At 39.1% G+C, this 17,298-nt stretch overlaps 1 protein-coding gene across 1 annotated transcript in view; it reads left to right on the forward strand.

Annotated features, from left to right (window-relative positions):
- The first annotated feature begins 788 nt into the window (after positions 1-788).
- TKT (transketolase) overlaps positions 789-17,298 on the forward strand; it is a 106,287-nt gene continuing 89,777 nt past the window's right edge. The window contains exon 1 of the mRNA XM_053720747.1: positions 789-1,003. Within this exon, the coding sequence (XP_053576722.1) occupies positions 897-1,003 (107 nt within the window). The 5' untranslated portion in view covers positions 789-896. The remainder of the gene's footprint in view (positions 1,004-17,298) is intronic.

Consider the following 17,298-nt stretch of genomic DNA (forward strand, 5'->3'; position numbering starts at 1 on the left):
GTGTGTGTGTATCCTCATGTGTAAGTGTATGCTATGTAGTGTGTGCGCATCTGCATGTATAAGTGTATGCTATGTAGTGTGTGTGTATCTGCATGTGTAAGTGTATGCTATGTAGTGTGTGTGTGTGTATCTGCATATGCAAGTGTATGCTATGTAGTGTGTTACTGTGCATTTTTGCTCACTTTAAAGGCCAGAAGCTAGAATATTAATGGGGAATGCAGAGAGCAGTTTTAAAGAATTTATTATTAAATGTCAAATTAAGATAATAATATTTAGCAATGTCTTTGCAAAGGCTTATTAAATACATAGCTCACATAGCCATACCAGTGGTTTGAGCTTGTGTTTGATTTGCTGCCTGTGTATTAAAATGTATGACTTTATTTAGAATGTTATTTATATTACTTTGGTCTTATGATTTTTTAAGCCCCTCCCACCACATTTCAAATTTTATTGGGGGGGGGGGGGGTGTCCCTCTTTTGAATTTTGAAATGTTGGGAGGTATGAAATAAAGGTAAAGGGGCTACTTCCTACAGCAGGTAAATGGATGAGTGGGAACACAATACTATATGTCCCAATGCTGATTATGCATAAAATGATTCTCCCCTGTATGGTGTTTATTAGATATGCAGCAGCAGCAGCATTAATAAAAAGCCTATTCCTGCTCACATTACTAAATACAATAACCGATCCCATAAGGACTGTGTCACTAATCAGTGAGTTATTAGCAGTGAGCTTTACATCCTATTTCCTGATGTGCTGAGTCTCCTCCCCCGGACTCTGCTATAAGTAACGCCCTGTGCTGCTGCCTCTGTACCAGGCTCTCCACGCTCATTACCCGCACGCTCCCTCACTGATCCCCAGCGCCACCCGCAGCCGTCTGATCTCTAGCCCTCACCATGGCGGATTATCACAAGCCCGACCAGCAGACCCTGCAGGCCCTGAAAGACACTGCCAACCGGCTGAGGGTGAATTCCATCAAGGCCACCACGGCTGCAGGTTCAGGGTGAGTGCCCACTGGCATGTTATATCTGGTACTATAGATCTAAGGGAGACTCAGGGTGAGTGCCCATTGGCATCATGTTATATCTCGTACTATAGATCTAAGGGAGACTCAGGGTGAGTGCCAACTGGCATGTTATATGTACTATAGATTATAGACATGCTCAGGGTGAGTGCCCACTGGCATCATGTTATATCTGGTACTATAGACCCTAGACAAGCTCAGGGTGAGTGCCCACTGGCATCATGTTATATCTAGTACTATAGACCCTAGACAAGCTCAGGGTGAGTGCCCACTTGCATCATGTTATATCTCGTACTATAGATCTAAGGCAGACTCAGGGTGAGTGCCCACTGGCACCATGTTATATCTGGTACTATAGATTCTAGACAAGCTTGGGGTGAGTGCCCACTGGCATCATGTTATATCTGGTACTATAGATCTAAGGCAGACTCAGGGTGAGTGCCCACTGGCATCATGTTATATCTGGTACTATAGATCCTAGACCAGCTCAGGGTAAGTGCCCACTGGCATCATGTTATATCTGGTACTATAGATCCTAAACAAGCTCAGGGTGAGTGCCCACTGGCATCAGGTTATATCTGGTACTATAGATCCTAGACCAGCTCAGGGTAAGTGCCCACTGGCATCATGTTATATCTGGTACTATAGATCCTAGACAAGCTCAGGGTGAGTGCCCACTAGCATCATGTTATATCTGGTACTATAGACCCTAGACAAGCTCAGGGTGAGTGCCAACTGGCATCATGTTATATCTGGTACTATAGATCCTAAACAAGCTCAGGGTGAGTGCCAACTGGCATCATGTTATATCTGGTACTATAGATCCTAGACAAGCTCAGGGTGAGTGCCAACTGGCATCATGTTATATCTGGTACTATAGATCCTAGACAAGATCAGGGTGAGTGCCCACTGGCATCATGTTATATCTGGTACTATAGATCCTAAACAAGCTCAGGGTGAGTGCCAACTGGCATCATGTTATATCTGGTACTATAGATCCTAAACAAGCTCAGGGTGAGTGCCAACTGGCATCATGTTATATCTGGTACTATAGATCCTAGACAAGCTCAGGGTGAGTGCCAACTGGCATCATGTTATATCTGGTACTATAGATCCTAGACCAGCTCAGGGTAAGTGCCCACTGGCATCATGTTATATCTGGTACTATAGATCCTAGACAAGCTCAGGGTGAGTGCCCACTGGCATGTTATATTTGGTACTATAGATCCTAGACCAGCTCAGGGTAAGTGCCAACTGGCATCATGTTATATCTGGTACTATAGATCCTAGACAAGATCAGGGTGAGTGCCCACTGGCATCATGTTATATCTGGTACTATAGATCCTAGACCAGCTCAGGGTAAGTGCCAACTGGCATCATGTTATATCTGGTACTATAGATCCTAGACAAGATCAGGGTGAGTGCCCACTGGCATCATGTTATATCTGGTACTATAGATCCTAGACAAGCTCAGGGTGAGTGCCCACTGGCATCATGTTATATCTGGTACTATAGATCCTAGAGAGGCTCAGGGTGAGTGCCCACTGGCATCATGTTATATCTGGTACTATAGATCCTAGACCAGCTCAGGGTAAGTGCCCACTGGCATCATGTTATATCTGGTACTATAGATCCTAGACCAGCTCAGGGTGAGTGCCCACTGGCATCATGTTATATCTGGTACTATAGATCCTAGACAAGCTCAGGGTGAGTGCCCACTGGCATCATGTTATATCTGGTACTATAGATCCTAGAGAGGCTCAGGGTGAGTGCCCACTGGCATCATGTTATATCTGGTACTATAGACCCTAGACAAGCTCAGGGTGAGTGCCAACTGGCATCATGTTATATCTGGTACTATAGACCCTAGACAAGCTCAGAGTGAGTGCCCACTGGCATCAGGTTATATCTGGTACTATAGATCCTAGACAAGCTCAGGGTGAGTGCCCACTGGCATCATGTTATATCTGGTACTATAGATCCTAGACAAGCTCAGGGTGAGTGCCAACTGGCATCATGTTATATCTGGTACTATAGATCCTAAACAAGCTCAGGGTGAGTGCCCACTGGCATCATGTTATATCTGGTACTATAGATCCTAGACAAGCTCAGGGTGAGTGCCAACTGGCATGTTATATCTGGTACTATAGATCCTAGACAAGCACAGGGTGAGTGCCAACTGGCATCATGTTATATCTGGTACTATAGACCCTAGACAAGCTCAGGGTGAGTGCCCACTGGCATCATGTTATATCTGGTACTATAGATCCTAGAGAAGCACAGGGTGAGTGCCAACTGGCATCATGTTATATCTGGTACTATAGATCCTAGACAAGATCAGGGTGAGTGCCCACTGGCATCATGTTATATCTGGTACTATAGATCCTAGACAAGCTCAGGGTGAGTGCCAACTGGCATGTTATATCTGGTACTATAGATCCTAGACAAGATCAGGGTGAGTGCCCACTGGCATCATGTTATATCTGGTACTATAGATCCTAGACAAGCTCAGGGTGAGTGCCAACTGGCATCATGTTATATCTGGTACTATAGATCCTAGACAAGCACAGGGTGAGTGCCAACTGGCATCATGTTATATCTGGTACTATAGATCCTAGACAAGATCAGGGTGAGTGCCCACTGGCATCATGTTATATCTGGTACTATAGATCCTAGACCAGCTCAGGGTAAGTGCCAACTGGCATCATGTTATATCTGGTACTATAGATCCTAGACAAGATCAGGGTGAGTGCCCACTGGCATCATGTTATATCTGGTACTATAGATCCTAGACAAGCTCAGGGTGAGTGCCCACTGGCATCATGTTATATCTGGTACTATAGATCCTAGAGAGGCTCAGGGTGAGTGCCCACTGGCATCATGTTATATCTGGTACTATAGATCCTAGACCAGCTCAGGGTAAGTGCCCACTGGCATCATGTTATATCTGGTACTATAGATCCTAGACCAGCTCAGGGTGAGTGCCCACTGGCATCATGTTATATCTGGTACTATAGATCCTAGACAAGCTCAGGGTGAGTGCCCACTGGCATCATGTTATATCTGGTACTATAGATCCTAGAGAGGCTCAGGGTGAGTGCCCACTGGCATCATGTTATATCTGGTACTATAGACCCTAGACAAGCTCAGGGTGAGTGCCAACTGGCATCATGTTATATCTGGTACTATAGACCCTAGACAAGCTCAGAGTGAGTGCCCACTGGCATCAGGTTATATCTGGTACTATAGATCCTAGACAAGCTCAGGGTGAGTGCCCACTGGCATCATGTTATATCTGGTACTATAGATCCTAGACAAGCTCAGGGTGAGTGCCAACTGGCATCATGTTATATCTGGTACTATAGATCCTAAACAAGCTCAGGGTGAGTGCCCACTGGCATCATGTTATATCTGGTACTATAGATCCTAGACAAGCTCAGGGTGAGTGCCAACTGGCATGTTATATCTGGTACTATAGATCCTAGACAAGCACAGGGTGAGTGCCAACTGGCATGTTATATCTGGTACTATAGATCCTAGACAAGCACAGGGTGAGTGCCAACTGGCATCATGTTATATCTGGTACTATAGATCCTAGACAAGATCAGGGTGAGTGCCCACTGGCATGTTATATCTGGTACTATAGATCCTAGACAAGCTCAGGGTGAGTGCCAACTGGCATCATGTTATATCTGGTACTATAGATCCTAGACAAGCTCAGGGTGAGTGCCCACTGGCATGTTATATCTGGTACTATAGATCCTAGACAAGCTCAGGGTGAGTGCCAACTGGCATCATGTTATATCTGGTACTATAGATCCTAGACAAGATCAGGGTGAGTGCCCACTGGCATCATGTTATATCTGGTACTATAGATCCTAGACAAGCTCAGGGTGAGTGCCCACTGGCATCATGTTATATCTGGTACTATAGATCCTAGACCAGCTCAGGGTGAGTGCCAACTGGCATCATGTTATATCTGGTACTATAGATCCTAGACAAGCTCAGGGTAAGTGCCCACTGGCATCATGTTATATCTGGTACTATAGATCCTAGACAAGATCAGGGTGAGTGCCCACTGGCATGTTATATCTGGTACTATAGATCCTAGACAAGCTCAGGGTGAGTGCCAACTGGCATCATGTTATATCTGGTACTATAGATCCTAGACAAGATCAGGGTGAGTGCCCACTGGCATCATGTTATATCTGGTACTATAGATCCTAGACAAGCTCAGGGTGAGTGCCAACTGGCATGTTATATCTGGTACTATAGATCCTAGACAAGCTCAGGGTGAGTGCCAACTGGCATCATGTTATATCTGGTACTATAGATCCTAGACAAGCTCAGGGTGAGTGCCCACTAGCATCATGTTATATCTGGTACTATAGATCCTAGACAAGCTCAGGGTGAGTGCCCACTGGCATCATGTTATATCTGGTACTATAGATCCTAGACAAGCTCAGGGTGAGTGCCAACTGGCATGTTATATCTGGTACTATAGATCCTAGACAAGCACAGGGTGAGTGCCAACTGGCATCATGTTATATCTGGTACTATAGATCCTAGACAAGATCAGGGTGAGTGCCAACTGGCATCATGTTATATCTGGTACTATAGATCCTAGACAAGCTCAGGGTGAGTGCCCACTGGCATCATGTTATATCTGTTACTCTAGATCCTAGACAAGCTCAGGGTGAGTGCCAACTGGCATCAGGTTATATCTGGTACTATAGATCCTAGACAAGCTCAGGGTGAGTGCCAACTGGCATCATGTTATATCTGGTACTATAGATCCTAGACAAGCTCAGGGTGAGTGCCCACTAGCATCATGTTATATCTGGTACTATAGATCCTAGACAAGATCAGGGTGAGTGCCCACTGGCATCATGTTATATCTGGTACTATAGATCCTAGACAAGCACAGGGTGAGTGCCAACTGGCATCATGTTATATCTGGTACTATAGATCCTAGACAAGATCAGGGTGAGTGCCCACTGGCATCATGTTATATCTGGTACTATAGATCCTAGACAAGCTCAGGGTGAGTGCCAACTGGCATCATGTTATATCTGGTACTATAGATCCTAGACAAGCACAGGGTGAGTGCCAACTGGCATCATGTTATATCTGGTACTATAGATCCTAGACAAGATCAGGGTGAGTGCCCACTGGCATCATGTTATATCTGGTACTATAGATCCTAGACAAGATCAGGGTGAGTGCCCACTGGCATCATGTTATATCTGGTACTATAGACCCTAGACAAGATCAGGGTGAGTGCCCACTGGCATCATGTTATATCTGGTACTATAGACCCTAGACAAGATCAGGGTGAGTGCCCACTGGCATCATGTTATATCTGGTACTATAGATCCTAGACAAGCTCAGGGTGAGTGCCAACTGGCATCATGTTATATCTGGTACTATAGATCCTAGACAAGATCAGGGTGAGTGCCCACTGGCATCATGTTATATCTGGTACTATAGATCCTAGACAAGCTCAGGGTGAGTGCCCACTGGCATCATGTTATATCTGGTACTATAGATCCTAGACAAGCTCAGGGTGAGTGCCCACTGGCATCATGTTATATCTGGTACTATAGATCCTAGTTAATATTTAATTTTATAATAGAGGTCCTGTGCACAAGCAGATGTGTGCCACCGACCTGTTTTACCTTGTGCCATCTGTCCAGGGTAACTTCAAGATCGGTGCCACTGGCATATTATATCAGCTTATATTGTTTCTTGGCAGCAACAGGATAGATGCCCACTGGTATATAAAAATTGTAATATCTGTACAGGGCACGGTCTGTGTGGATGCTCACTGGCATACTACACTTGTTGATACATATTCTGGGCAGGCTCAGCATAGGTGCCAGCTGTCGTATTACCAGCAGATATATGTACAGGCTTGTCTTTGCAGAAGGTAACAAGTGCTGCCACCATGGCAAGGACACATCAGTTAGTTTGTTACCTTTTCTTCCTTTATACAATTATTTGTAATATAGCTATGTATCTGCTATAATGTATACTAAGCACATATTTATAGTATCTTAGATATAGCTGCAGTTATGACTTTTCAATGGGCAGATTATATGGTGAACTATATAACTCATGTTATTGTTTGTTTACAAATATAATTTAATAATTTGTGCGGTTAAAAACTGAATTACACATAGAATCCTAAAATGTTGTTATTTATTTATTTATAAAATATTTTACCAGGAAGGATACATGGAGATTTCTCTCGTTTTCAAGTATGTCCTGGGCATGTAATTCAGTTACAATTAGGCACAAGTTGTATTTATTTAATTTAATGATTTGTGTGGTTATGCAGTAAGGATTGTAATAAAACCAAACATGGGTACCAAATTCAAGGTTGATAACTATTTACAAGTGACAGTGGCATTTAAAAGGAGATACCCCTCAGTCAACACCCATTTTATTTTAATTCTTAGTTTTGTTTAATGTACTTTTATGTATCTAATCCGGTAGTAATAACAACAACAAAAAACATTTATATTGTTGTTTGTTTGTTTTTTGGAAGTACATAATCTTTTTAAATTTAAGAAAACAACAAAACTTTATTAATATACAAATTACTTACAATCTCCTAATAAAAAGCACTCTTTATTGAAAAAATATGAACATACTGAAAAAGATTATAAAGACATGATCATTACAGACAATACTGGTCTATTTAAAGTGTCTTGAGTATCACTGTCTTAGTCTAAACTTTATCCTATGCAACGAGTCATTGGGCTAAAACATGATAATCAGAACTGACAATCATAACTAAGGAATTATTATGATACAATGTATGACCCTCAGTGGTTAAATTATATTTTCTACTAAATATTAGTGTAATTAAATTATTTTACAGGCAGGAGTGGAGGCTTAATACAATGCCAAGAGTAGTATATTAAGATTTATATCCTCAGGCAATAATATTTTTAGGTTAAATGGATAGGAAACCCCAAAATTTTCTTTCATGATTTGGATAGAACATACAATTTTAAACAACTTTTCAATTTACTTCCATAATCAAATTTGCTTTGTTCTCTTGTTATCCTTTGCTGAAGGAACAGCATTTCACTACTGGCAGCAAGATGAACACATCTAGTTACCCAATCACAAGAGACAAATGTGTGCAGGCACCAATTAGCAGCAGCTCCCACTAGTGTAGGATATGTGTGTATTCTTTTTCAACAAGGGATACCAAGAGAACAAAGCAAATTTGAAAATAGAAGTGAATGTAAAAGTGTCTTAAAATGACCTGCTTTATCTGAATCATGCAAGTTTAATTGTGACTTTCCTATCCCTTTAAAGGATTTTACTTTTTTTATGTTCTTTTGCCCAGACAGTTGATTGGCTTATTGCATCAGACACAGTTGTAGCAAGTGTTCTACTATGTGCTTTGCATCAGTATTGATACATTTGATATAAATACATTGCTACCTTTAAAAAATAAATATATTTTTTGTTTTTTTAGTTTAAATGCTATTTTTATATGTAAATATTGTTACAAAGTTTTCTAAACCCCGTGATCCCCCTAAGGGAGCACATGTTGTTATTCAAACTGTTGTAGAAAAACAGTGCTCACAGGAATTAATTTAATTAAAGATACAGTAAAGTCAAAATTAAACTTTCATGATTCAGATAGAGCATTACATTTTAAACAGCTTTCAAATTTACTATTTTCTAATTTACTTTGTTATCTTGGTATCCTTTGTTGAAAAGTATACCTAGGTAGGCTCAAGCACTACTGGGAGCTAGCTCTTCATTGGTGACATCACATATATGCCTCTGACACTGGGTCACCCAATGTGTTTAGCTAGCTCCCACTAGTTCATTACTACTTCTTCAATAAAGGATACCAAGATAATGAAGCAAATTTGATAATAGAAGTGAATTGTAAAGCTGTTTAAAATTGTACGCTCTATCTGAAACATGAAAGGCAAATTTTGTGTTTCATGCACTTTTAACCCTCCTTGCTCATTTGAAAATGTCTTTGTATACACAAAAGTTGAAATTACAGAATGTTTCCTACCTCTCTATGGGACATGCAAATGTTATGTATGTAACGTGTGCCAAATTATTTTTTTCTCCTCAAAATACTTGTTTAATTTTTGCATAACAATAGAATGTTATGTCTCCTGCAAACCTACTGAATATATCAAACCACAGACTTGGGCTGAGGGTTGTATGTCGGCAAAAGCCAGCTAGGTATGTGTCGGGCAACAAAGTTTGAGGGCTAGTCCTATGGCATTAAAGGGACACTAAACCCAGATTTTTTCTTTAATGATTCAGATAGAGCATGCAACTTTCTAATTTACTCCTATTTTCAATTTTCCTTAGTTCTCTTGCTATCGTTATTTGAAAAGCAGAAATGCAAAGCTTAGGAGCTGGCCCATTTTTGCTACAGCACGTGGGAAGCATCTGCTGATTGGTGGCGCTATCCAGGGTGCTGAACCTAAAATAGGTTGGCTCCTAAGTTTTACATTTCCACTTTTCAAATAAAGATAGCAAGAGAACGAAGAAAATTTGATAATCGGAGTACATTAGAAAGTTGCTTAAAATTGCATGCTCTATCTGAATCATGAAAGAAAAAAAAAATAGGTTTAGTGTCCCTTTAAGCATTTCCATTCCTATGCTTCCCAGATGTTTTATTTATTAATTAAAATGAACAAAAAGTCAAAATCGGTTTGTGCATGTGTACATTTCAATTTTAAACTTTCATTAGCAAAAATGCATGTAGTAAACGTTGCAGCATATGCACATATTCTGTGAGTGCCCCCGTGCACCAGCATCATAACACTTCACCTTCTCAGAGTCAGCAGTGACTTGTATGGCACAAATTAAAGGAACACTGAACCCAAACATTTTCTTTCGTGATTCAGATAGAGCATGACATTTTAAGCGACTTTCTAATTTACTCCTATTATCAAATTTTCTTCATTCTCTTGGTATCTTTAATTGAAATGCAAGAATGTAAGTTTAGATGCTGGCCCATTTTTGGTGAACAACCTAAGTTGTCCTTGCTGATTGGTGGATAAATTCATCCACCAATAAAAAAGTGCTGTCCAGAGTCTGAACCAAAAAAAACAGCTTAGATGCCTTTTTCAAATAAAGATAGCAAGAGAACGAAGAAAAATTGATAATAGGAGTAAATTAGAAAGTTGCTTAAAATTGCTGCTCTATCTGAATCATGAAAGGAAAAAATTGGGTTCAGTGTCTCTTTAACCCTTTGAGTGCTATGCACTTTCTCACCTGGGTGCTAATATTTTCTATTTTTTTATTTTTTTTAAATTTTTGGTTACAGACCCCCAAGACTTTGCAGACTCAAAAGACTTATACTGTTGGGCGATTACCTTTCCAACAGTGGGTCTTGTGGGTCTCTAGCTGCTTAGATGCCTGAGATACAGGCTTTTAAGCAGCATGCCTCCTCCTCCTATACTTAACATTGTTAAGTATAAATAAAGTTGCGCAGTGACGTCCTCACGTCATTGCGCGTGATGTTAGGAGCCCCCAGATCTCCCTCAAGGTGGGAGAGTGCCCATGACATAGCACCAGAGTGAGAAACTCTGTGGGATTAATTGGAAAGTTGTTTAAAATTCCATGGCCTATCTGAATCATGGAAGTTTAATGTTGAATATTCCTTTAATAACAGCATGCAATAAAAATAAAAAAACACATTCCAGTTTACTTCTATTATTACATTTGCTTTGTTCTATTGGTATCCTTTGTTGAAAGGCATACCTAGGTGGTCTCAGTATCATGTACATATCTAGCATTCTATGGCATCAGTTTTTGCAACAATGTATGTAACAATCCAAGAAGATAAAGCTATGAAAGGAGATTACATACAGAGGGCGCCTCCTAGTGTGATACTGTGATTGTAAATGAATATGTGCAAATCTTGTGTTGTGGTTATACTCACAAGAATGGCAGCACCCTTTGTGCTAAGTAGCGCAAGCTGGGCTGGGAACTCTTAGTGTCCCAGCAAACTGATCCTAGGTAGGGGGACAATGGCCCAGAGATGCCTGATGATACAGATAGCACAGCTGAGAAACGCGTTGCAATCTGTTATTTGCATTGCTTTTATATGCTTTGGGTGAATATATGCACCCTCAGTTTTAATCCTGTTTTTAAATAAAACATACTGAACTGTTTTAAAAGAGATAATCCCTTTATTACCCACTCCCCAGTTTTGCACAAAAAACATGGTTATATTAATATACTTTTTACCTCTGTGATTACCTTGTTTCTAAGCATCGTCTGACAGCCCCTGATCACGTGACTTTATCTATTGACTTGCATTTAAGCCAATTAGTGCTGTGTTGTTAGAATCCACGGGCGTCAGCACAATGTTATCTATATTGCTCACATGAACTAGCTTCCCCTGATGTGAAAAGCAAATAAAAAGCATGTGATAAGAGGCTGTCTGTAGTGGCTTAGAAACAGACGGAAATTTAGAGGTTTAAATGTTATAAAGTATAATAATATAACAGTGCTGGTTGTGCAAAGCTGGGGAATGGGTCGTAAAGGCGTTATCTATCTTTTTAAACAATAACAATTTTTGTTTAGACTGTCCCTTTAACTAACAAAAAAAAAAACCTGAATCTATTTTAGAAATATACTGTGAACATACAGTATATACTATATATTACAGTAATTATTGTGCAAGAAAGCAAAAATCTAGCCAAGTTTCCAAAAAGGTGTGGTTGGTACACAACTATTTTATTCTTCAGATAAGCTAGTTACAAATATGCACAGGAACACCCATTTTAAAGTGAATTTAAACTCAAAATAGTTAAAGGGGCGTGAAAATTAAAATTAAACTTTCTTGATTTTTACAGAAAGTTTAGTTTAACTAAAAAAAAAGAAGAATTGTTTTTTACTTGTGTTATTAAATTTGACCTATTTTTTGGTATCCTTTGTTTAAACCTAGTCTCTCCGCATGTTGTGCACGTGTCTTCAACACTATGTAAAACATTGTTTAAAACATTGCTGCATACCTTGTCTCTTCGCATGAGTGTTGTGCACTTGTCTTCAGCACTGTATGTAAAACATTGTTTAAAAACCATGTTAAAGGGACACTGAACCCTTTTTTTTTTTTTTTTTTTTTTTTTTTTTTTGTTTTGTGGTTCAGATAGAGCATGCAATTTTAAGCCACTTTCTAATTGACTCCTATTATCAAATTGCCTTCATTCTCTTGGTATCTTTATTTGAAATGTAAGAATGTAAGTTTAGATGCCGGACCATTTTTGGTGAACACGCTGTGTTCTTGCTGATTGGTGGGTAAATTCACCTACCAATAAATAAGTGTTTTCCATGGTTCTGAACCAAAAAAATAGCTTAGATGCCTTCTTTTTCAAATAAAGAAAGTAAGAGAACGAAGAAAAATTGATAATAGGTGTAAATTAGAAAGTTGCTTAAAATTGCAAGCTCTATCTGAATCACAAAAGAAAAAAAATTGGGTTCAGTATCCCTTTTAAAGCAACATGTTATAAACAAAAAACACACACATTTTGTTGGAGGGAGGTCTCTATGTGCCTGTAACAGCTCATCAAAATTAGAGACCCTCAAGACCCCTAGTTTTAAAGCTCAGTAGCCCCCCCGTTAAACTAAAGCCACTATATAAGTTTTAATAGCCAAGTGATCGCTGTGGTAATAGTGACCACCTGGCATAAATTAAAAGGAACAGTAAAGTCATAATTAGCCATTTGTGATTTAGACAGTTTACAATTCTAAACGACTTTAAAATTTACTTCTATTATTGAATTTCCTTCCTTTTCTTGTTATCATATGTTGAAGGGTTTATCTAGGTAAGCTCAGGAGCAGCAAAGCACCTAGGTTCTCGCTGCTGATTGGTGGCTGCATATATATATATATATATATATGTACAGATTGACATTCGCTCATCAATGTGTTCAGTTAGAAACCAGTAGTGCATTGCTGCTCCTTCAACAAATGATACCAAGAGAATGAAGAAAATTTGATAATAGAAGTAAACTGGAAAGTTATTTAAAATAGTTTGTTCTACCTAAATCATGAAAGAAAATGTTTGGGTTTCATGTCCGTTTTTAATTTTTTTGTTTATTTGCATAGAGATTCATAAACACAAAAGCTCTTTATATGTGGATAACCCCTTCTTCTTTTGACTATAGCGATTATAAAAATCACACACACTGTTGTTTACAACCTGAACCTCGCTTTATTAAAATTTTAATAAAATATGCATTTTACGCACATTTTTGTTGTAAAATTTTCAAACAATAATATATACATAAAATAATGGTACAGGTTTAATCTACTGGGTCTGCTGAAAACCACAATATATATTATATATTAAAATGACCTATAGTAGGGCTGAAATGTAAGCAATTTCTAAAAACTCCAAAACAGCTCAGCAGTTAAAATTGTACTCAGTCTAACTCAAATTTAATTTTGACTCTGTGTTCCTTTAATTTGGCATATTTAGAACAAAAAAAACCCACAATTTTGTTTATATTTCATGTAATTTACCTGTAAAAATTGTTGTTTTTCCCCCACTGTCCCCTGAGAGACTGAACTACATCCTGAAGAACTGAAAACCCTGTCCCAGATACATGCTACAAAGTGATTGCTAGATCAGTGTAGGAGATAAGAGATTTTTCAATGATTATGCCTTAGAGCAGAAACAATTACATTTTTGCTGACAATATTACAGTTTTTAATATTTATAAAACATATATTTTCTATATAGCTCTTTTGTAATACATTGTTTCTTTGCTGATAAACTACATATATATAAACAATAATAATGGGAAATAGGATGTCATTTTATCACTAGTAACCCTGTACCTTTATGTGTTTTACTTACAATAAAGGTGTTAAACGCATGGCTAAAGTACCTCTTGGGAGCTACAGTGGTAGTCACTGGTAGCTCTGGTCCAGCAGCTGTCTTTGCTTCTCAAGCAATGCTTTAGCTATGTATTTAACTTTTTTGCTTTGGTTAAACACCTAGACTTGTAGCATTTATCTATTGTTAAAATGACATGGTCTAATGAATCAGAACATGCATTTGTTTTCTCTAGAACGGCCCTTTAAACTCTGCTGTTTTAGAGAACCTTCTGGATGGACACGCTTATCTCCCTACTATGACTAGACTAAGTAAAATAACACAGAAGGAAGTTTAAACAGAAAACATGGAAGAATGTTGGCCTTGGGCAAAATCATTTCTGCTTTCTCACACTGTGAGCAGCAAAGTCAAAAGCAATAAGCAACAGAAGTGCAAGATATCCTAATTCTGATGATCTGCCAGATGCCCCGGGGCGACCTCCATGAATTGTCTATGCTGCCCAGACTGATCAATCTCTTATCTCATAAATGTGCTCAGAGCCTTCCGTCCTATACATACACAACCAAGCAGTATATATTGTGCAAATTCATATTCACAACTCATACATGGTATATGTATGTATAAATATATATATATATATATATATATATATATATATATGTATATATGTGTCTGTGTGTGTGTGTGTGTGTGTGTGTATATGTATATATGTGTGTGTATGTATATATATATATATATATATATATATATATATATATATATATATATATATATATATATATATATATATATATATATATATATATATATATATAGAAACACCCAGCACTCACCAGCTAGCTCACAGCTAAGATAAAAAACTGCCTGTGGCACTGGTGACATCACAGCTTTTTTGGAGTGCTATTTAGCACCCAGGGCTGGATGTTACTGAGTCACAGGATGTGTACCTGATCCGGTCTTGGAGTGCAGTTCCCTTCCATGTTTTGTATTTTCTATGGGTGATTACAGCCACCTGTGCACCCCTTCTTTGTTCTCAGTTTGTTTAGCTTTGTGAGCTCGCATGATGGTGTGCCTGTGTTAGGGACTCAGGCTAAGGAAAGGACCTTGACGTGGTGCCTGAGCTTTCCCATTTGGCCAGATGCGGTGACTAACCTTTCCAGTTGTGATTTTATCTTAGCTGTGAGCTAGCTGGTGAGTGCTGGGTGTTTCTATGTGTTGTATTACTTTTTATTTGTAATCTCCCTTGGTTCTTGCACCCATTCCGGACTGGGGTTAACTGCCTGTGGCACTGGTGACATCACAGCTTTTTTGGAGTGCTATTTAGCACCCAGGGCCGGATGTTACTGAGTCACAGGATGTGTACCTGATCCGGTCTTGGAGTGCAGTTCCCTTCCATGTTTTATTTATATATATATATATATATATATATATATATATATATATATATATATATATATATATATATATATATATATATATATATATATATATATATATATACATACACACACATACACACACATATATATATATATTTCAATTTCAGAAAAGAGCACTCCTACCTTCATAGCAACAGCTAGGGTGCCAACGGTTAAGTATATCAAGTAGAAGAAGGCACTCTCTGGTCTTTTCAAGTGTACTTTATTTGAAAAAGCGTGACGTTTCGGGACACACTCCCCTTCCTCTGTCTGAGGAAGGGGAGTGTGTCCCTGAAGCGTCACGCTTTTTCAAATAAAGTACACTTGAAAAGACCAGAGAGTGCCTTCTTCTACTTGATAGATATATATATATTTGACAGACAGAAGCATATACAAATATGCCATGAAAGAGTGGACTTAAGTGGTTGGATGTGCACTGATACTTTTTGTTGTCTTGTAATTGTTTTGGTCACTTCGGTAGCACTCCCACAATATGTGTGCTAAGATCAAACAGTCCTTTTGTGGTGTGCTTAACCAAAAAACCCCTTTGTTAGATAGATAGATAGATAGATAGATAGATAGACTGTATTTTTTATGTGTTTTGTGACACTCTTTTTGTTTTGTGAAACCGTTAACCAGAGCTCTGAGGATGCGCTAACTCGGCGAGCGTTAATGTGAATTGCGCTCAATCACTTTCAGCTTGTAATACGAGTTACAAAGACCCGCAATATTCCCCTTATCGCTTGCGCGTAACTGTTAGTGCTTCACTCAATCTGGCCCTTAGTGTTTATGGTATCATGAGGTGCAATATGTAGTATTATTCTTTACAAAGGACACACTACATATTGGAAGATGACTGGGCCATACAGAAGCAAGTGCATACAAGGGGAGGGGAATATAGGGACTGGGCTCAAGAACCCCACATTTGCTGTCTTGCCCAGGGCCCCGCAAATGCTAAGGGTGGCCCTACTCAGGAATGTATATAGGCTGTGGGAGAGACAGAATTTATTGAAAGAAATTTACAATACAATTTCAAACATGAAATTTTAAATCAAATGGACGGTGACATAATTTTCCTCAACCCTTGAGTTTGTGGTCCCCTGTAGTATAGGTAAGCGCATTGTTTTAAATATAAAAGACTCATATTTCCAGAATTATGTGTTTGCGACTGACAATAGTTGGTGCATCTTAGTATGAACATCACTGGGTACAAGTTGAAAACTCAGTGTTTTCTAAATAGAGTTTAAAATATTATATAATATGTGAACATGTTTGGTGTTTTTTAACATTACATTCTAGTAGTCTTAAACAAGGCTATTTTTCACTAGTGTGCAGCAACAGGAGGGCAGCCCTTATTCCTTGCAGACCGGTATTTCTGAGCATGTGCCATAGTAGCTTAATCTGAAAAAGGAAACCTAGGTAGCTTGTTACTAGCAACACTATGGGGCCGATTTATCATGGCCCAAATGGGGATAAATAAATCTGTTTCCACGCAAGCCTGAAGGCTTGCCGGAAACAGGAGTTAAGAAGCAGCGGTCTTAAGACCGCTGCTCCTTAACTCGTACGCCTCCTCTGAGGTGGCGGACATTAATCCACCCAATCGCATACGATCAGGTTGATTGACACCCCCTGCGAATCTGCAGGGGGCGGCATTGCACAAGCAGTTCACCAGAACCATTTTTTTTCCACAGCTGTAAATTCCACTTCAGTTTAGCTCACATAAAGTGGAAGTGTTATATTTTTGCAGATTTTTTGCAGTTTAAATGTTACATAAAAAGTATAAGCTCTAAGATGGCGGCGCCCAGTATGACGATACAGAACTTCACTAACTGATACCTCTAGGGTATAGGAAGAAGCACACTAGCAAGCTACTGTAGTTGTACCCAGCAGTTTCATGTCCCTTTAAGACTATGTTGACATGTTTCCTGATTCAACCCTTTACAAGGTTTCAACATGAGACATTGAGGTATTGCTTATTTTATATTGTTATTTCAAAAGATGCATTTGCA

Source organism: Bombina bombina, chromosome 7 (assembly GCF_027579735.1).
Source record: "Bombina bombina isolate aBomBom1 chromosome 7, aBomBom1.pri, whole genome shotgun sequence".
NCBI classification, from domain to species: domain Eukaryota; kingdom Metazoa; phylum Chordata; class Amphibia; order Anura; family Bombinatoridae; genus Bombina; species Bombina bombina.